This window comes from Macaca nemestrina, chromosome 20 (assembly GCF_043159975.1).
Source record: "Macaca nemestrina isolate mMacNem1 chromosome 20, mMacNem.hap1, whole genome shotgun sequence".
Taxonomy (NCBI): domain Eukaryota; kingdom Metazoa; phylum Chordata; class Mammalia; order Primates; family Cercopithecidae; genus Macaca; species Macaca nemestrina.
Window position 1 is genome coordinate 56886936 of NC_092144.1, and position 20590 is coordinate 56907525.

Below are 20590 nucleotides of genomic sequence, written 5' to 3' on the forward strand. Positions count from 1 at the left end.
CCTGCCTCAGCCTCCCGAGTAGCTGGGACTACAGGCGCCCGCCACCACGCCCGGCTAATTTTTTGTATTTTTAGTAGAGACGGGGTTTCACAATGTTAGCCAGGATGGTCTCGTTTTCCTGACCTCGTGATCTGCCCACCTTGGCCTCCCAAAGTGCTGGGATTACAGGCGTGAGCCACCATGCCCGGCCTGATTATGGTTTCTATTATCTGCTATCGTGACTCCCGCCAGTGTCTTCCTGACCCCCTAGGCATACAGGGCCTCTCTAAGCCGACACCTGATGGGGAGGGGTGGGTGGCAGCGGGCAGAATGGCGCACCTGGGTGATGAGGAACTTGGTGAGGCGCTCAGGCAGCCGGCCCTTCTCACTGGACAGGATCATCTCCAACATGTCTCCATGCAGCTTCTCCATCACCACAAACACTTTCTCAGGCGTCTCGAACATGCACTCCAGGTTCACGATCCCAGGGTGCCGCAGGCTCTGCAGGGTGGGGAGCGGGGTCAGGGCCCAGGTCGCCCACGAACTCAGACCCCAAAGGGTCAGGTATGGGAGCAGGAGGATGACAAACAAGGAGAAGGATGTCCCTGGGGTGTTGGCACTCGGGGAGGGAAGGGGGCTTCCCACAGGCCAAGACAGAACAGGCCCACCTCCACCCCACCTGCCAGGTGCCCAGAAGGATCTATTTTTCTTTCTATTTAAATATAGAGATGGGGTTTCACCATATTGGCCAGGCTGGTCTCAAATTTCTGGCCTCAAATGATCCTCCCACCTCGGCCTCCCAAAGTGCTGGGATTACAGGCATGAGCCACTATGCCCGGCCCAGAAGGATCTTTACATCCTGAAATTCTGGTGGAGGCCCAGGGTTGCAGGAGGGAGGAGCGGGAGCTTGGAGAAATGGGGAGAGCTCTGCATGTCTGTATCTTTTAAATCCATACCCCCTCTCACATTCCCCAGTCCTATCCTGGTCTAACCCCTCTCTCCCACCCAGATCCCCACTCAGCCTCCTGGCTACAGTCACTTCCCTTTCCACCCACCCTCCAGATGGCAGCCCAAGGGATTTTCCTAAAGTATGCACCTGATTCTGCCCCTCCCTTGCTCAAAAGCCTTCTGTGGCTCCCCAGTACCCTCGGGAGAAAGTCCCAAGGGTCTGGCTTCACCCTCCTCCCTGGCCTCATCTTCCAGTACCTCCTTTCTAGAAAACCTCATGCTCCCTCTCACCAGGCCTTTGTACAGGCTGGTCCCTCTGCTAAGAACACCTTCTCCTCCTCTTCAGTCTCAACATGCATATGGTTTCCTCCAGGAAGCCTTCCCTGACCACCCCTACACACTGGGTCAGCTGGCCCATGAAAGGAAGCAGCAGAAAGGGAAGGCGGCCTGGTGCTTACCTGCAGAATGGCCACTTCGTTCCGGAGCTGGCTCTCCTGCTTGGTGGGGAAGCGCAGTTTGTCAATGACCTTAACTGCCACGTCCCGGCCTGTCTTCCGGTGCTTTCCTGGGCAGGGAGTCAGACAGATGGGGGTTGAGAGAGCAAGACCACCCAGTTTGGCAGGAGTATCTCCACCTCTGCTGACCTCTGCCCCCCCATCATAGAGACAGTCAGAGTTGGGCAGAGTTGGAGGCCCCAGGAGATATGTGAAAAGGCCAGCAGAGGTGCACTTTGGGAGTAAAGGCAGAAACAAGGAAAGCAAAAAACAAAGCTCCAAAGAAGAGAATGTATAACATGGGAAACTGGATTTATAACCAGTCAGGATCTAGCATCTAGTTTTGTGGGGCCCATAAGAGTCCTGGGGACAGGGGAGAGACAAAAGTGAGGGGACTCTAGGTTCAGAATTATCTCCACCCACATTCTACACTTCCAAGAGTGTAGAATTTACCCTCCCTGTCCTATCCAACTCTAGGATCTAGCTCTGTGACAAATCAAAGTGTAAAATTTACCACCCCTTGAATCCAATCAGAATCTAGGATTTAGCCTGTGGCCAATCAGAATGCCGAATCTGCCCTCCTAGTCAGTCAGAATCTAGGATCTAGCTCTGTGGCCAGAGTGCAGAATCTATCCTCCTATCCAATCAGAATCTAGGATCTAGTTCTGTGGCCAATAAGAATGCAGAATCTATACTGCAATCCAATCAGAATCTAGGTTCTAGCTCTGTGGCTAATCAGAATGCAGAATCTACCTTCCCTATCCAATCAAAATCTACCTCTGTGACTAATCAGAGTGCTGAATTTACGCTTCCTATTTACAACAGGAGGAGAGTCCATTGGTTTCTCCCAATGAGAAAAGAACCTACAACCAGTCCACCTAGGATCTAGCTTTCTAACCCAATCAACATAGGAGGTGAGCATGTGACCAATCAGAAAGGAAGGGTTGGAGCTACAGCAGCTTCCCCCAGCCCCAGGCCCCCTCTGGGTTAGCTCTAAAGTGTCCTCACCTCCATAGACCACTCCAAACTGCCCTGAGCCCAGCACTTCATCAGGGAAGATCTGATAGACAGTGGCGATGTCCTGTAGGGTGAAGACAGGGCAGGTCAGGGGTGCAAATGGAAATCGGGGAGGGGGAGTCAAGGAGCTGAGAGAGCTGGGGAGGGTTTGTGGGAAGGGAGGGCATCATGTGTGGGCAGGAGTCTCACCACATTCTCTTGGATCTGACTGTTGGACACAGAGATGCTCAGAGAAGCTTGTCCTGGGGAGAGGGGAGAGAAAGAGGTGAGGGGACTCCAGGCTCAGGATTATCTCCACCTATACCTGCAAGGGCAGACTTGGGAGTCAGGCCACCCAGATTTGAATCCAATATTCGATACAACATGCAGCTTCAGGCTGGTGACTTGTCCACTATGAACCTCGGTTTCCTCATCTAGAAAATGGGGATAATAAAAGGACCTCCCCTCATAGGGCCACCAGGAAGAGTAAATGAGATGTACTGAGTGGCTAAAGGAGTGACGTTACGGATGATTTTGCTGAGCATTTTACCCTAGGATCTCAGCACCAGGGGAGGCAGACTGACCTCAATATACAGAGAAGGAAACCGAGTCTTGGAGGGAAAGCCCAGACTGACTCCTGCGTCTTCCCTTGAATTTGTCCCCCTACAAACCCAACCAGAGCCAGATATTTCTAAATCCGGATCTTTCTGCCACTTGAATGTCTCTCTCTTCCACCAGTCTAGGCCCCTGCTCGCCCTCCAACTCTGGGTCCTCACTCCACAGCCCCTTCCCTGGTCTCCTTGCCCCAATCGTGCCCCTCCTATTCACCTCCCACAGAGAAGCCAGAGGGATCTTACTAAGGCACAAGGCTGACCCTATCCTTCCTCTGCTCACAACTCTGCCATGGCTCCCCAGTGCCCTGAGGAAGAAGCCTGAGCTCCTTAAATGGTCTAAAAGGCATGGCCTAGGCCCTCATCTACCTCTGACTTCAACCCCCCACATGCTATTCCTGACACACTGGCCTCCTTGCTGGGCCTCAAATACAGCAAGCTCTCTTTTACCTTCTAGTCTCGGCATGTGCTGTTTCCCCTGCCAGGAAAACTCTTTCTTTCATCCTAGACTTAGCTAAATCCTCCTCATCCTCAAGTGTCAGCTCAAATGTCACTCCTAGAACCAAGCTGGATCACTGTCGCAAAAGTTCTGTATCACACTCATTGCTTGTATGGGTTAATGATCAGTGTCTGTAACCCACACTGGATTATAAGCTCCAGAGGGTGGGAACCTGGTACTCTTTCATCACTTTTTGCCTCTGCCTAAAATGAGATCTCATTTTCTTTCCCACATCTCACCCTGCCTCGGCCTCCAGGTCTCAGTTCAGATGTCACCTCCTCCAGGAAGCCCTCCTATACAACCAGACTGGGTCAGGTACCCCTCTGGGCCCCTCTAGCTCCCTGGCTCCCTTGTCCCAACCCTGCCCACCCTGGACTATCACTCTCTGAAGACAGGTATTCTGCCCTACTGGACTCTGAGCCCCATGAGGGCAGGTCTTGGGCTGTCCTGATCACTGGGTCCCCAGCACTGTCCCGCGTAGAGGAGGCACTCAGTAAGTGCATGAGGACTTATCAGCACCTGGGACAAGGCTCATGGAGGGGAAGTGACATGCCCAAGCCCACATATCAGGCCAGGAGCTTAACAGAGATTTGTTGTGGATTTTTGTGTTTTTTGTTTGTTTTTTCTTTTTTGGAGACAGAGTCTTGCTCTGTCACCCAGACTGGAGTGCAGTGGTGCGATCACGACTCACTACAGCCCCTCAACCTCCCAGGCTCAAGCAATTCTCCTGCCTCAGCCTCCCAAGTACCTGGAACTACAGGAGTGCGCCACCACACCTGGCTAATTGTTTTTATTTTTTGTAGAGATGGAATCTCGTTATGTTGCCCAGGCTGGTCTTGAACTCCTGGCCTCAAGTGATCCTCCTTCCTTGGCTTCCCAAAGTGCTGGGATTAACAGGCATGATTAATAGAGTCTGAACGCAGGCCTGCTGAGTCCAGAAGCCATGTTTTCAACCCCACCATTGCCCAAGGGCCCTCTTTGGCCCTTCCATTCCCCAGAATCCTGCCCCACCCATCTAGACCTATTCTTTCAAGGACCAGGGTGGGAGGACTTACTGTGGGGCGCATGGCCTGGGGCGCTGGGTGCGTCCTGAAGGATGACGGGCATCAGGGCCTGGCGGATGGCTGTCTCCCAGCCCCGGGCGGCCTCAGCCCCCTGCCCACTTGGCCCACCTGGAGCCCCGCCAGGCATCTCGCCCACAAAGTAGGTGGCATTGGCAGTGACGATCTCAAAGCAGTGTGGGTTGGTGCCCGGCGGCACAAGGCTGAAGTTCTGGGCGGACTCCACCGTGAGGATTTCTGACAGCGGAATTTCCTGCAGGATGCGGAACCAGCACAGGTGAGGATACCAGGCAGACCCTGGAATTCTACTGCTTACCCAGAAGGATACACAGGATCCATGTTGATGGGGATAGGCCTGGTTTGCAGAGTGGTTAGACAAGTTCCCAGTAATTCTAAGCCTGTTCTCACTGTTCTTTTATAATTACTGGCAGAGGCCAGGGGCGGTGGCTCACACCTGTAATCCTAACACTTTGGGAGGCCGAGGCGGGCAGATCACTTGAGGTCAGGAGTTCGAGACCAGCCTGGCCAACATGGCAAAATCCCGTCTCTACTGAAAATACAAAAATTAGCCAGGCGTGGTGGTATGTGCCTGTAATCCCAACTAATCAGGAGGCTGGGGCAGGAGAATTGCTTGAACCTGGGAGGCAGACGTTACAACGAACCAAGATCGCGCCACTGTTGCCTAGGTGACAGAGTGAGACTCCATCTCAAAAATAATAATAATACTAATTACTGGCAGAAGTGATATTGAAGCAGAGACCAGAAAGGTAAGAAGAAGTCAGCTGGCAAAGAGTAGGGGAACAGCATGTGCAAAGGCCCTGAGGAAAGGCTGTGCTCAAAAGCCAAGCTGTATTCCCATCACATGGCGGTGCCTGGACACAGTAAAAGCTTGATAAACATTTGACGGCTGGACGTGGTGGCTCATGCCTGTACTCCCAGCACTTTGGGAGGCCGAGGAGGGCAGATGGCCCAGGAGTTCAAGACGAGCCTGGGCCACATAGTGAGACCCCAGCTCTACAAAAAATTTAAAAATCAGTCAGGCATGGTGCCATAAGCCTGTAATCCCAGCACTTTGGGAGGCCAAGGCAGGCAGATCGCTGGCCCAGGAGTTTGAGACCAGCCAGGGCAACATGATGAGACCCCCATCTCTACAAAAAATACAAAAATTAGCCAGGTGTGGTGGTACGCACCTGTAATCCCAGCTACTGGGGAGGTGGGACAATTATTTGAGCCAGGGAGGCAGAGGTTACAGTGAGCCATGATCATGCCACTGCATCTGGGAGACAAGCAAGATCCTGTCTCAAAATAAATAAATGGGCCGGGTGCGGTGGCTCTCAACTGTAATCACAACACTTTGGGAGGCCAAGGCGGGCGGATCACGAAGTCAGGAGTTTGAGACCAGCCTGACCAACATGGTGAAAGCCCATCTCTACTAAAAACACAAAAATTAGCCAGGCATGGTGGCATGCCTATAATCCTGGCTACTCAGGAGACTAAGGCAGGAGAATCACTTGAACCCGGGAGGCGGATGTTGCAGTGAGCCAAGAATGCGACACTGCACTTAAGCCTGGGTGACAGAGCGAGACTCCGTCTCAAAACTAAATAAATGTTTGATAATAAATGGAGGAAATGAGGCCACACAGGGCTTCGCAGGCCACAAGGAAGAGCCTGGGCTTTGTCCAACGGCCTCAGGAAGCCACCGAAGGCTTTTGAGCATTATCCGCTTGTGTGCGGAGGGCAGATGGAATAGAATGAGATGGAGACAGAGAACCAGGAAGGAGGCTGAGGGGACCCAGGCGGGACAGAAGGCGCAGGGATCATGGGGTGGGAAACGTGTCAAAGGAGGAAGAAGGGAGGAAGGACAAAGGAAGGAGGGAGGGAGGGAGGAAGGAGGGAGGAAAGAATGAATGACTTAGGTAGCCCATAAAACCAGGTGATGACATGGACACATGGGTGGGGGGACGGTGAGGACAGCATTTTATTTTATTTTTTTTTTGAGATGGAGTCTTGCTCTGTTGCCCAGGCAGGAGTGCAGTGGCACAATCTCAGCTCACTGCAGCATCTGCCTCCCAGGTTCAAGCGATTCTCCTGCCTCAGCCTCCGAAGTGGCTGGGGTTATAGGCACCCGCTACCACGCCCCGCTAATTTTTGTATTTTTAGTAGAGACAGGGTTTCACCATGTTGGCCAGACTGATTTCGAACTCGTGATCTCAAGTGATCCTCCCGCCTCGGCCTCTGAAAGCTCTGGGATTACAGGCATGAGCCACCCATGCCTGGCCAAGGACAGTATTTTAGATGGTGTGGTCTGAGCAAAATGGGAAGATGATAAGGAACCAGCCATGGAAAGTTCAAGGAAGACACTCCAGGACAGGTAACAGCAGGAGTCCCGGTTTTATTACTGTAAGACAATAGGAGCCACTGGGGGGTTTTGAGGGTTTTAATAAAGACTCCCCTGGCTACTAGGGGGGAAATGACAGAGGTTGAGGTCAGAAGCAAGGACCCTGCAAGGAGAAGGCTGCAACCATCCGAGTGGAAGACAGTGGCTGGGACACGGCGTGGACACAGGCGGTGGTGACGAATACACACACATAATGCAATACATTAATTATAAAGGAATAGCGAGGCCGGGCGCCGTGGCTCACGCCTGTAATCCCAGCACTCTGGGAGGCCGAGGCGGGAGGCAGATCGTGATGTCAAGAGATCGAGACCATCCTGGCCAACATGGTGAAACCCCGTCTCCAATAAAAATACAAAAATTAGCTGGGCGAGGTGGCGTTCACCTGTAGTCCTAGCTACTCGGGAGGCTGAGGCAGGAGAATCGCTTGAATCCGGGAAGTGGAGGTTGCAGTGAGCCGAGATCACGCTACTGCACTCCAGCCGGGCGACAGAGTGAGACTCCATCTCAAAAAATAAATAAATAATAAAAAAATAAAGGAATAGTGAGAACAGCCTTAGAAGTACTGGGAGCTTAATATACCACGCCCTAAGCCGATTGGTTTAGTGGATTGGCTCTTTGAATTCTAGCACCAGCCCTGAGGTATTAGCATTTGAGGCATATTTACAGGTGAGAAGCGTGAGGCACTGAGAAGTAGGGAACCTGCCCGGGCCGCCCGCGCTGGAAAGTGGTGGGGCCAGAATCGGATGGACAGCTCTTGCTGATGAGCTGGAAGCAGGGAGGCTGGGGGTGGGCAGAGGGTGTGATTTGCAGGATCTGTCTGGAGTAACCGGGGGTAGGAGGAGGTGTGGGGAAGTTTGTGGGCACAGCGGGAAGTCCAGGGGAGCTGGAAGCCCGGAGGCTTACCTTATAGTATCTGTTGGTCGTGTTGTTCTGGAAAAGCGTGATGCACTTGCAGTCCAGGCGCCAATAGTGCCGCTTTCTCTGCAAAGATGTTTGAAGAGTCACGTGAACCGCCAGACTTTCCGGCCCAGTCCCGGTCCCGTCCCGTGGCGCTGCTTGGGGCTCCAGGTGCCTGGAGCACCACGTGCACGCCCTAACCCCTACCCCCACGCCGTAGTCCCACCCCCCCCCCACACACGCCCTAACCCTAGCCCCGCTCCTAGCCTTAACCCTAGCCCAGCCCCCACGCCCTAACCCCAGACTCACCTCCACTTAGCCCTCTTCCTCCAGCCAAGCTCCTCCCCTAACTCTAGCCCCGCCCATAACCTTGCTCTTAGCCCCGTGTCTTCCCTAACTCTTGCCCCTAGTCCCACCCTTATAACCCACGCTTCTAATTCAAGCCCCGCCTCCAGCATGGCCCAGCCCACTACTGGCCCGCCCGCGCCTAGCTTCAGCCCCACCCACCTAGCCCCGCCTGCTCAAGCTGAGCCGCCCCTCTTCCAACCTTCACGCCCCGCACCTGGCCCCGCCCCGGCCACTCACCAGCGTGTCCTTGTTGCTGTAATGAACCACCCAACCCTCCCGCAGCGTGGTGCTGGATTTCCGCGTCGTGTGTCGCACTGATTGCACCACCCTCATTAGGGGGATGTACCCTAGGGAGCTGCGGAGGAAGAGTAAGGGGTGAGAAGTCACATGCAGAAAATGACCATGCTGCTTGGGGCCGCAGGGGGCATCTCTGGGAAACTAGGGAGTTGCGGACTGTTTTTGTTTGGTTGGTTTTTGTTTTGACAATTTCCCACCCCCAACACACACCCGGGAGTTGTCTTTTTTTTTTTCTGTTTTTTTTTTTTTGAGACGGAGTCTCGCTCTGTCCCCCAGGCTGGAGTGCAGTGGCCGGATCTCAGTTCACTGCAAGCTCCGCCTCCCGGGTTTACGCCATTCTCCTGCCTCAGCCTCCCAAGTAGCTGGGACTACAGGCGCCCGCCACCTCGCCCAGCTAGTTTTTTTGTATTTTTTAGTAGAGACGGGGTTTCACCGTGTTAGCCAGGATGGTATCGATCTCCTGACCTCGTGATCTGCCCATCTCGGCCTCCCAAAGTGCTGGGATTACAGGCTTGAGCCACCGCGCCTGGCCTTTTGTTTGTTTTTAAGAGTCTCGCTCTGTCACCCAGGCTGGAATGCAGTGGTGCGATCTCAGCTCACTGTAACCTCTGCCTCTTGGGTTCAAGCGATTCTCGTGCCTCAGCCTCCTGAGTGGCTGGGACAATCACGGTGACCATTACATGCGCGCCACCACTCCTGGCTAATTTTTGTATTTTTAGTAGTGATGAGGTTTCGCCATGTTGGCCAGGCTGGTCTCGAACTCCTGGCCTGAAAAGATCCACCTGCCTCGGCCTCCTAAAGTGCTTACAGGTGCGAGCCACCACGCTGGCCCAGAAGGAGATTCTTCAGAGGGCTTCTGTAATAGGCCTTTCTGAAGTCAGGCTGCCTAGCAAATTAACTAACCTCTTTGTGCCTCAGTTTCTCCACCCAAACGGGATGCTATGAGGAGTGGAAACCTTTCTACGGAGCTTAGTAAAGTGCCTGGCATACAGAGGACCTCCAGTAAATGCTAATTGGTATTTAGTCCAGCGATTGTGGAGCCAGCTGTGTGACACTGGGTAAGTGATTCAACCTCTCTGGGCCTCACCTCCCTCATCTGTGCAGATGCTGTTAGTACAGTAAGGAAGGTCTAGAGAGTGATTAAGTGACCTGCTGGGCATGGTGGCTCATGCCTGTAATCCCAATACTTTGGGAGGCAGAAGTGGGGGGATCACTTGAGGTCAGGAGTTCGAGATTTGAGAGATTGACTTGCTCAGCTCTGGAACCAACAATCTCTGGATCCCTGTGCTAGATCAGAACCCAGGTGGCCTTGGGCGCAGTGGCTCACGCCTGTAATCCCAGCACTTTGGGAGGCCGAGGTGGGCAGATCACGAGGTCAGCATATCGAGATGATCCTGGCTAACATGGTGAAACCCCATCTCTACTAAAAATTAAAAATATCAGCTGGGTGTGGTGGCGGGCGCCTGTAGTCCCAGCTAGTCGGGAGGGCGAGACAGGAGAATTGCTTGAACCTGGGAGGCAGAGGTTGCAGTGAGCCTGGATCCTGCCACTGCACTCCAGCTTGGGCGACAAAGTGAGACTCAGTCTCAAAAAAAAAAGGACCCGGGTGGCCTTGACCACATCCCTTTGCCTGAGACTCAGTTTCCCCATCTGTGAAATAGGCTACCTCTCCCCACACCCACCACCCCCAATCCCTCAAGGTCCAACTCTGACAGCATATGATTGTGTTACTAGATATTCCCAGGAAAGACGTGGGAGAAAGGGAACCTGCGGCTTCAGGCTGCTTGGGTTGGGAGGCACCACAGGAAACACTGTCGTTACTGTGACCAGCTTACCCATCCCCTTTCTGTCCCACCCTCTTCCCCTCACCCTCCCTGCTGCAGCCACATGGGTCTCTGTGCTGTCCCTGGAACACGGGTGGATCTACCCAAGGGCCTTTGCACCTGCTGTTGCCTCTGCCTGGAAGCCTCTCCCCCAGAGCCCCACAAGGCTCCTTCCCTCCCCTCCCTTCAACTGCCACTTCCTCAGCGAGGTCTCCTTGAATGACCCTAAGATAGCATGTCCCCCATTCTCCATCTCCTCTTGTTTTTATCACCATCACCAGTACCCAATGCTGTGGATGCATTTATTAGCTGTCTCCCCACTGAGACCGTCAGCTCCAGAAGAGCAGACTTTTACCTCTTTTGTTCATAGCTGCGTGCTTGGAGTCAGAACACAGCAGGTGCCCATTAAATATTTTCCGGTGCACCTGTGAGGGTGCCCGCTTACCCCTGCCCCAGGTTTATCACCCTGTGGGGTAGATACCTCATCGCCCCAGGAGGAAACTGTGGCACACAGGGAAGCACCTAGCAAGTGAAGTGGTAGAGCTGGGATCTGGGCTGACTCTCAGCCTCCAGCGCCTGTGTGAACTGTGCCGCGCCAGCTTTCTCAAGAAACATTCATGCCACACCCAGATAGGAAGTGCCTGATCTGCGCCAGCCCTGTCCTAGGCACCTGGGAGGGCAGCAAATATCCTTGCCCTCATGCACCTGAGCTCACATTCCAGTAGAGTTGAATAAGTGTGAACTCTGTATATAGTTTCAAAATGTGTAATCCCAGCACTTTGGGAGGCTGAGGTGGGAGGATTGCTTGAGCCCAGAAGTTCAAGACCACCCTGGGCAACATAGCAAGACCCCTATCCCTAAAAAAAAAAAAAAAAATAGAAGAAGAATATACGTCGGGCGTGGTGGTTCACGCCTGTAATCCCAGCAACTTTGGGAGGCCAAGACAGATGGATCACCTGAGGTCAGGAGTTCGAGACCAGCCTGACCAACATGGCAAAACCCCGTCTCTACTAAAAATACAAAAAAATTAGCCAGGCATGGTGGTGGGTGCCTGTAGTCCCATCTACTCCGGAGGCTGAGGCAGGAGAATCGCTTGAACCCAGGAGGTGGAGGTTCCATTGAACTGAAATTGTGTCACTGCACTCCAGCCTGGGCAACAAGAGTGAAACTCTTGTCTAAAAAAAGAAAAAAAAAAAAATTAGCCAGATAGCATTGCGTCCCTGTAGTCCCAGATACTCAGGAGGCCAAGGCAGGAGGATCACCTGAGCCCAGGAGTTTGAGGTTACAGTGAGTCACAATCACACCACTGCACTCCAGTGGGCAACAAAGCAAGACCCTTTGGGAGGCTGAGGCGGGTGGATCACTTGAGCTCAGGAGTCAGGAGTTCAAGACCAGCCTGGGCAACATAGGGTAGACCCTGTCTCTGCAGAAATACAAAAATTAGCTGGGTGTGGTGGATGAGCTTGTGGTCCCAGCTACTTGGGAGGCTAAGGTAGCAGGATCGCTTGAGCCCAGGTGGTTGAGGCTGCAGTGAGTCAAGACTGCACCACTGCACCAGCCTGGGTGACAGACCGAGACCCTGTCTCAAAACAAAAAATTATTTTTAAAAAGCTGTAGTGCTTTAAAAGGTTTGCCTCAGGAACTGGGAAAATTTACAAATACAAGGTGATGTCAGCCCACTGTAGATAAAAAGATATGGAGGTTCACTGTGCAGGAGGTCCTTCCCCCTGGGTTGCTTGGAGGGTTCCGTGCGTACCTCTGGGCCTTGCCTCCCTCTCCTTCCTCCTCCTCACTGGCGTGGAGTGCATTCTCCGAGTGGGAGCCAGGGATGACACCGGAGTCCTCTGACTCATCCATGAGGGCACTCTTGTCAGCCTCGCTGAAATCGGTGGCCTCCTCCATCGGCACATCTGTGGGGACGGAGGCGTTAGAGGGGCCTCCACCCAGTCCTGCCCCTTCCCCTTTCTCCCCAGCATCCCCCCAGCCTCTCACCTCCATTGATAAGGGCCTCCCCCAGGCAGTCATTAGGGACACGGGTGGCGCAGCGTTTGTGACAGTTAAACTTGCAGTCTGGTAGGACAGGGAACAAGGGGACAGGTGAGAAGGGGAAGAGAGGTTACCTGGAAGGCTTGAACCTTGACCCTAAGCCCCAGGCTCAAAAGAGTCTACTCTTGCTGCCTGGGTAAGAACACTGGCTGCCGCTGCCCTGGTCATTTTCCCACTTTCAGCCACAGTTTGCCCAACTCTCGGGGGGTCTTGATTAAGTGGGAGGGCTAGACTCAAAATCCCGATGACTGCCAAGTGCGGTGGCTCCCACCTGTAATCTCAGTACTTTGGAAGGTCGGGGAGAACAGATAATTTGAGGTCAGGAGTTCGAGACCAGCCTGCCCTACATGGTGAAACCTCATCTCTACTAAAAATATTGGCCGGGCGCGGTGGCTCAAGCCTGTAATCCCAGCACTTTGGGAGGCCGAGATGGGCGGATCACAAGGTCAGGAGATCGAGACCATCCTGGCTAACCCAGTGAAACCCCGTCTCTACTAAAAAATACAAAAAACTAGCTGGGCGAGGTGGCGGGCGCCTGTAGTCCCAGCTACTCCGGAGGCTGAGGCAGGAGAATGGCGTGAACCCGGGAGGCGGAGCTTGCAGTGAGCTGAAATCCGGCCACTGCACTCCAGCCTGGGTGACAGAGCGAGACTCTGTCTCAAAAAAAAAAAATAAAAATAAAAATAAAAATACAAAAATTAGCTGGGCGTGGGACTACAGGTGCCCACCACCAAGCCTAGCTAATTTTTGTGTGTTTTTAGTAGAGATGGGGTTTCGCCATGTTGGTCAGGCTGGTTTCGAACTCCTGACCTCAGTAGATCCACCCACCTTGGCCTCCTAAAGTGCTGGGATTACAGGTGTGAGCCACCGCGTGCCCGACTTGTGTGTGTGTGTGTGTTATTGGTTCTAATGTACTGTGACTCTAGACTCTGAACACCCTAGGGCTGGGTTCCTCAACCCGTGACACTAACATAGTGCCCAGGATAACTCCTTGTTTTAGGGCACTTGCTCTGTGCATTGTAGGATGTTTAGCTGCATCTCTGACTTCTACCTACTGGACGCCAGTAGCACTATCCCAGTGTACCAAACCAAACTATCTCCAACCCTTGTGAAACATCCCCTAGCAGTGAAACTGCCCCTGGACGGGAACCATTGCACCATTGCTGTAGAGTTCAGTGTTTCCATGGTTCTAGGGACACTATACATCAAAGATTCTAGAGTTTACTAAAAACCTATTTTATGAAGGTTCTATGATTCTGTTTTTTTTTTTTTTTTTTTTTTTGAGAAATAGTCTGGCTCTGTCTCTAGTCTCTCCCAGACTAGAGTGTACAGTGGCTCAGTCTTGGCTCACTGCAACCTCTGCCTCCCAGGCTCAAGCAATCTTCCCACCTCAGCCTCCTGAGTAGCTGAAACTACAGGCACGCACTACCATGCCCGGCTAATTTTTTGTATTTTTTGTAGAAATGGGGTCTTTCCATATTGTACAAGCTGGTCTTGAACTCCTCGGCTCAGGCAATCCACCCACCTAAGCCTCCCAAAGTGCTGGGATTACAGGTGTGAGCCACTGCCCCCAGCCTGATGCCGTATTTCTTTTTTTTTTTTTTTTTTTTTTGAGACAGAGTCTCGCTTTGTCGCCCAGGCTGGAGTGCAGTGGCCGGATCTCAGCTCATTGCAAGCTCTGCCTCCCGGGTTTACGCCATTCTCCTGCCTCAGCCTCCCGAGTAGCTGGGACTACAGGCGCCCACCACCTCGCCTGGCTAGTTTTTTGTATTTTTAGTAGAGACGGGGTTTCACCATATTAGCCAGGATGGTCTCGATCTCCTGACCTCATGATCCGCCCGTCTCGGCCTCCCAAAGTGCTGGGATTACAGGCTTGAGCCACCGCGCCCGGCCCTGATGCCGTATTTCTAAGGCTTCAGAGTTTGATGTCCAAGTTTCCAGAACTCTAGACATCTATGATTTGACACTTCTAAGACTCTTTAATGTCCAAGATTTTAGAGTGTTATATATCTCAACTCTAAAATTTGGCACTTCTAGAGTTCTATACTTCTAGGCTTCTCTGCCTCCAGAGTCTGCAGATTCCAAGGTTCTAGGATTCTATACATACAAGATTCTAGAATCTGATGTTTCCATGCTTCTTTAGCTCTAGAATTTGATTGTTCCAATAAATTCTTGCATTGGATGTTTCTAAGTTTATATGGATCTAGACCTCTGAGGTTCTAGAATTTTTTTTTCTTTTTTTGAGACAAGTTCTTGCTTTGTCACCCAGGCTGGAATGCAGTGACACAATCACGGCTCACTGCAGCCTCAACCTCCTGGGCTCAATTAATCCTCCCTCCTCAGAGTCCCAAGTAGCTGGGACCACAGATGCATGCCGCCACGCCTGGCTAGTTTTTAATTTTTTTTGTAGAGACAGGGTTTCGCCATGTTGCCCAGGCTGGTCTTAAACTCCTAGGCTTAAGTGATCCACCTACCTTGGCCTCCCAAAGTGCTGAGATTACATGCATGAACCACCATGCCTGGCTGGATTCTAGAATTTGATCGTTCAAAGTTCTGGGAGTCTAGAATTTCCAGGATTCTAGGTTACGATGGTTTCAAGTTTATACGATTCTAGATGTCTAAGACTCTCAAATTTGATGTGCCTATGTTTTTATTACCTTCAAATCCCATGGTTCCAAAATTCTCATGTTCTGAGAATCTATAACTTGGGAGATCTAAGATGTGTAATCTAAAGTTCTGTTGTTATTTTAGCTGAATTCTATCATTCGGAATTTTTGAATGCTATGGTTCTGATTCTAGAATTCTCAGGTTCTACAGTTTTAGAATTCCATGCTAAACGCTTTATGAATCTAGAATTCCAAGGTTCTAAAGACTGAGGTTCAGCTGGGCATGGTGGCTCACACCTGTAATCCCAGCATTTTGGGAGGCCGAGGTAGGAGGATTGCTTAAGCCCAGGAGTTCAAGACCAGCCTGGACAATATAGTGACACCTTATCTCTATAAATGATTTAAAAATTAGCTGGGTGTGGTGGCACCACCTGTAGTCCTAGCTACTCAGGAGGCTGAGGCAGGAGGATCACTTGAACCCAGGAGGTTGAGGCTGCAGTGAGCCATGATTGCGCCATTACACTCCAGCCTGGGTGACAGAGTGACACTCTGTCTCCAAAGAAGAACAACACACACACACACACACACACACAAAACTGAGGTTCTAGGATTCTAGAATTCCAAAAGTACCAGAACGCTAGGATTCAGGGCTCTCCCCTTCTGAGGCCCTGGGCTCCCCCATTCTGAGGCCCTGGGCTCCCAAGGCTCAGAATACCTGTGCTGAGATCCTTGTGTCCTGCTACAAGACCAGGTTGGGACAGGGAGGAAGCTCTGACCCTGTCTGTCCTCCCCGACGGGCCCAGCTAACCTTTGCATTGTAGGCCCTGCCGGAAGAGGCCCTTGAGGAGTTTCTTGCAAGCTTGGCAAACGGTGGGCCGTGTATAGCTGTGGATTAGGAAGGTGTGCGGCACCTTGACCTTGGAGAGCAGCATCTTGTCCAACTCAATGGGGCGGCCCGTGTAGGATGAGGCAGAAGAGGAGGAAGAGGATGACGGGGGACGGCGAGGCAGGAGTTCGGTGGTGCTACGGCTCTGTCGTCGGCAAGAACGAAAGGGACACATCAGTGCACTGGCCCCATGCCTGGGCCCCGTCACCCGCCTAGCTACCAATCCGTCCCATCCCCTATCTCCTCACCAGCTCATCAGCCGTGCAGGGCAGGGACTCAGAGGTGCCGAGGCGCACCGAGTGGCCGCTGGCCAGAGACGTGGATGACAGGCGCCGTTTGCGGGCCCCACTGCAGTTGTTGGGGATGCTGAAGGCACAGCGCTTGTGGTAGTTCAGCCCGCAGCCTGCAGGGGGCGCCAGAGAGTAAGAGACATGGCCTCTGCCCCTCCTAGGTCTCTTCTTGAGAACTCTGCCCTTTCCACCCAATCTCCCACCTGGTCCTGTCCCCTCACCCCCAGCACGATATCCGCCAAAAGGTACTACCCGTAAGTGTATCAGCCCCCGCCCCAGGCCCGCCCCTCCTCAGAGCTCCGCCCCAAGTTCCAGCTTGTAGCCCCACCATCACTCCATCTATCCCCTAGACCCTGAACACACCCACACCCCTTTTCTCACTCCGACAAGGGACACCTCAAAGGTCCCCACCAAAGCTCCATCCCTAGTTTCAGCTTGTAGCCCTGCCATCACCCCATCTGTCCCCCAGACCTTGAACACACCCCACATCCAAAATTTTCCCACTCCAACAACGGATACCTCAAAGCTTCCCTCCAAAGCTCCGCCCCTAGTTCCAGCTTGTAGCCCCAACATCACCCCGTCTGTCCCGCAGGGCCTGAACACGCCTCGCACCCCACCTTTCCCCACTGCAACAAGGGATGCCTCAAAAGTCCCCTCCAAAGCTCTGACCCAGCCCCAATCCTCTATGGTAAGCACCTCCTTTTAGTCCTCCCCAAAACTCCTGTCCAACTCCCTAGAGACACCTGTTCCCCCTTCTAGCCCTGACCTTCCTTTTTCTGAGGCCCCTTTGGTTCCCCTTCTTTCCCCAGCCCCAAGTTTCCCAGAGAAAATGCCTCTCCTCACCCCCACCCCTAAGGTCACTATCACTCCCTACAGGTCTGCTCACCCCCCATACCCCACTTTCTCTTTTCTGTAGACCTGGAATCCAGGCAATCCCTAAGTAGTGTGATTAAATCTTAGTAGTGCGGACCAGGCATGGTGGCTCGCGCCTGTAATCCCAGCACTTTGGGAGGCCAAGGCAGGCGGATCACTTGAGGTCAGGAGTTCGAGACCACACTGGCCAACATGGCAAAACCCCATCTCTACTAAAAATACAAAACTTAGCCGGGTGTGGTGGCTCACACCTATAATCCCAGCTACTCCGGAGGCTGAGGCAGGAGAATCACTTGAACCCAGGAGGCGGAGGTTGTAGTGAGCTGAGATTATGCCACTGCACTCCAGCCTGGGCAATAGAGTGAGACTCAGTCTCAAAAAGAAGAGTTATCAGTTGTACTCAGGTTCATTGTACCATACTAGGCAGAAGTATGACTTGTTATTGTCTTTATTTTATTTTGTAGAGACAGGATCTCCATGTACCCCAGGCTGGAGCACAATGGCACAATAATAGCTCCCTGCAGCCTTCAACTCCTGGGCTCAAGCAATCCTCCTGCCTCAGCCTCCTGCGTAGCTGGCACCACAGACGTACGATACCGTGCCCAGATAATTTTTTTTTTTTTGTACAGATGGGGTCTCGCTATGTTGCCCAGGCTGGTCTTGAACTCCTGGGCTCAAGTGATCCTCCCACCTCAGCCTCCCAAAGCGTTGGGATTACAGGTGTGAGCCACTGTGCCCTGCCTATTTTATCTTTTAAAATCCTCATCCTTGGAGAAATCAGCTCAAGTCCCCGTTCCCCACCGGAAACGTGTATGCGCGCTCTAATACATCTCCAGTGATTCCAAACGATTCCAGGATCGCTTTCTATTCTGGAGTGAAGAATGTTCCTCCAGCCTTTGGGAGGCCTTCTGGGAGCCGCCTGCTCCAGGCTTTCCAGTTCCACACCTCCTCATTGTAGGCACTGTCTTGGCTGCACGTTGTAATCGCAGAGGCAAGCTTGGAGAACGGTGTTGGCCCTGCAAGAAGAGCTTCAGCAGGGCAAATGGTCTGCATACGGGAACCATTTCCCAGTGTTGGCCTTGAATCATTCATATGCTTTCCAGAATTTCAGAATCTTATCTATAACTCCCAGAATGAGTCTCAGGATAGAGTTAAACTCCTGTCGGAATGGAGTCATTTGGGGTTCTCTTGCCACCACAGGAACTGGGACCATCATCTGTGATGCTGGGTCACTGAGGTCCGTGCTGAGAACCCATTAGGACTTGATGACACCAGGGCTGTACCATGACGAAGACTGCATATGCTGAGACCTCAAGAGTTGGATATGGTGTGTGGACGATGGCAATATTTACAAGAGCTTTGAATGCAGAGTCAGTTTCTGCAGGCCTAGAGTCCTTAAATAATACAAATATATTTAGGACTGCATGATGATCTGGAACACAGGATGCTGGAGAAGCGATTTTTTTTTTTGTTTTTTTGTTTTTTTGTTTTTGTTTTTTTTTTTGAGACGGAGTCTCACCCTGTCGCCCAGGCTGGAGTGCAATGTATGATCTCAGCTCACTGCAACCTCTGCCTCCCAGGTTCAAATGATTCTCCTGCCTCAGCCTCCCGAGTAGCTGGGATTACAGGCGCCTGCCACCATACCCAGCTAATTTTTGTATTTTTAGTAGAGACAGGGTTTCACCATGTTGGCCAGGCTGGTCTCTAACTCCTGACCTCAAGATCTGCCCACCTCGGCCTCCCAAAGTGCTGGGATTACAGGCGTGAGCCACCGCACCCAGCCCAGAATCTGGATTTCTGTACAAGCGTGGTACCCATGGAGCTACAGATACTGTCTCAGACCTAATACCCAATGGAACATCCAAAAACATGCCTCTAATCTCAGGGCACATTGTATAAAAATGGAGGCACATGGGGCCCAGCGCAGTGGTTCATGCCTCTGGGAGGCTGAGGTGAGTGGAATACTTGAGACCAGCCTGGCCAACATGGTGAAATCCCGCCTCTACTAAAAATACAAAAATTAGCCAGGAGTGGTGGCGTGCACCTGTAATCCCAGCTATTTGGGAGGCCGAGGCAGGAGAATTGCTTGAACCCGGGAGGCAGAGATTGCAGTGAGCCAAGGCCACGCTGCTGAACTCCATCCTGGGTGACGGAGCAAGACTCTGTCTCAAAAAAAAAAATGGAGCCACAGGGTCTCATCACAGAATGGATGGTCCTCACCTGTCATCTGTCCTCATAGCGAATGCAGGTACATGGCCTTCATCTGTAGGCAGAGCCCTGATTTCAACATTCTCAGAAGCATGAATAACAGGGACAGAGGACCTATAGATCTTGACACTTGGGCTGAACCTTGAGATATCTTGGCTTAAAGAACTGTATGTTGGCCGGGCGCGGTGGCTCAAGCCTGTAATCCCAGCACTTTGGGAGGCCGAGACAGGCGGATCACAAGGTCAGGAGATCGAGACCATCCTGGCTAACACGGCGAAACCCCGTCTCTACTAAAAACACAAAAAACTAGCTGGGCGTGGTGGCGGGCGCCTGTAGTCCCAGCTACTCGGGAGGCTGAGGCAGGAGAATGGCGGGAACCCAGGAGGCGGAGCTTGCAGTGAGCTGAGATCTGGCCACTGCACTCCAGCCTGGGTGACAGAGCGAGACTCCGTCTCAAAAAAAAAAAAAAAAAAAAAAAAAAAAAAGAACTGTATGTTTTGGCCAGGTGCAGTGGCTCACACCTGTAATCCCAGCACTTTGGGAGGGCGAGGCAGGTGGATCATTTGAGGTCAGGAGTTCAAGACCAGCCTGGCCAACGTGGTGAAACCTGTCTCTACTAGAAATACAAAAATTAGCCAAGCAGTAGTGGTGCGTACCTGTAATCCCAGCTACTCAGGAGGCTGAGGCAGGAGAATCACTTGAGCCTGGGAAGCGGAGGTTGTGGTGAGCTGAGATCCCACCACTGCACTCCAGCTTGGGTGACAGAGTGAGACACTGTCTCAAAAGAAAAAACAAAACAAAACACTATGTTTTTAAACTATGATTTAAGGAGATATGTATGGCTCCTGTTATGGATTAAATGTCCATGTCTCCCCCAAAATTCATATGTTGAAACCCTAACCTCCAATGCAGCTATATTTGGAGATGGTGCCTTTATGGAGGTAATTAAGGTTAATGGAGGCTGAAAGAGTATGGCTGTAATCCAACGGGACTGGGTGACCCTTTTTTTTTTTTTTTTTTTTTTCTGAGACAGAATCGTGTTCCATCACCCAGGCTGGAGTGCAGTGGCGTGAACACGGCTCACCGCAGCCTCAACCTCCTGGGCCCAGCTGATCCTCCCACCTCAGCCTCTTGAGTAGCTAGGACTAGAGGTATGCACCACCATGCCTGGCCAATTTGTTGTATTTTTTAGAGACAGGGTTTCACCGTGTTGCCCATGCTGGTCTCAAACTCCTGGACTTAAGCCACACAGGGTGGTATTTTGTTATGGCAACCCTGACAAACTAAGACAGGTGCCACGTTGATAAGAGGTGGACCCTGGTGGTCATGT

At 52.2% G+C, this 20590-nt stretch overlaps 1 protein-coding gene and 1 long non-coding RNA gene across 3 annotated transcripts in view; one reads left to right on the forward strand and one right to left on the reverse strand.

Annotated features, from left to right (window-relative positions):
* Window positions 1-20590, reverse strand: part of LOC105478588 (protein kinase D2) — a 44737-nt gene that overhangs the window by 15992 nt on the left and 8155 nt on the right. For both annotated transcript variants that reach the window (XM_011736046.2, XM_011736045.3), the window contains 11 exons: window positions 16138-16292; window positions 15812-16034; window positions 12344-12421; window positions 12108-12261; window positions 8469-8586; window positions 7890-7967; window positions 4583-4841; window positions 2628-2680; window positions 2430-2502; window positions 1386-1492; window positions 319-480 (listed from right to left, as the gene is read on the reverse strand). In XM_011736046.2, coding sequence (XP_011734348.1) covers window positions 319-480; window positions 1386-1492; window positions 2430-2502; window positions 2628-2680; window positions 4583-4841; window positions 7890-7967; window positions 8469-8586; window positions 12108-12261; window positions 12344-12421; window positions 15812-16034; window positions 16138-16292 — 1460 coding nt within the window. The remainder of the gene's footprint in view (window positions 1-318; window positions 481-1385; window positions 1493-2429; window positions 2503-2627; window positions 2681-4582; window positions 4842-7889; window positions 7968-8468; window positions 8587-12107; window positions 12262-12343; window positions 12422-15811; window positions 16035-16137; window positions 16293-20590) is intronic.
* LOC139360376 (uncharacterized) lies at window positions 4727-20423 on the forward strand. Its single transcript, XR_011617714.1, has 4 exons — window positions 4727-4865; window positions 9447-9586; window positions 18253-18379; window positions 20294-20423. It is a non-coding gene; the product is annotated as an uncharacterized lncRNA (long non-coding RNA).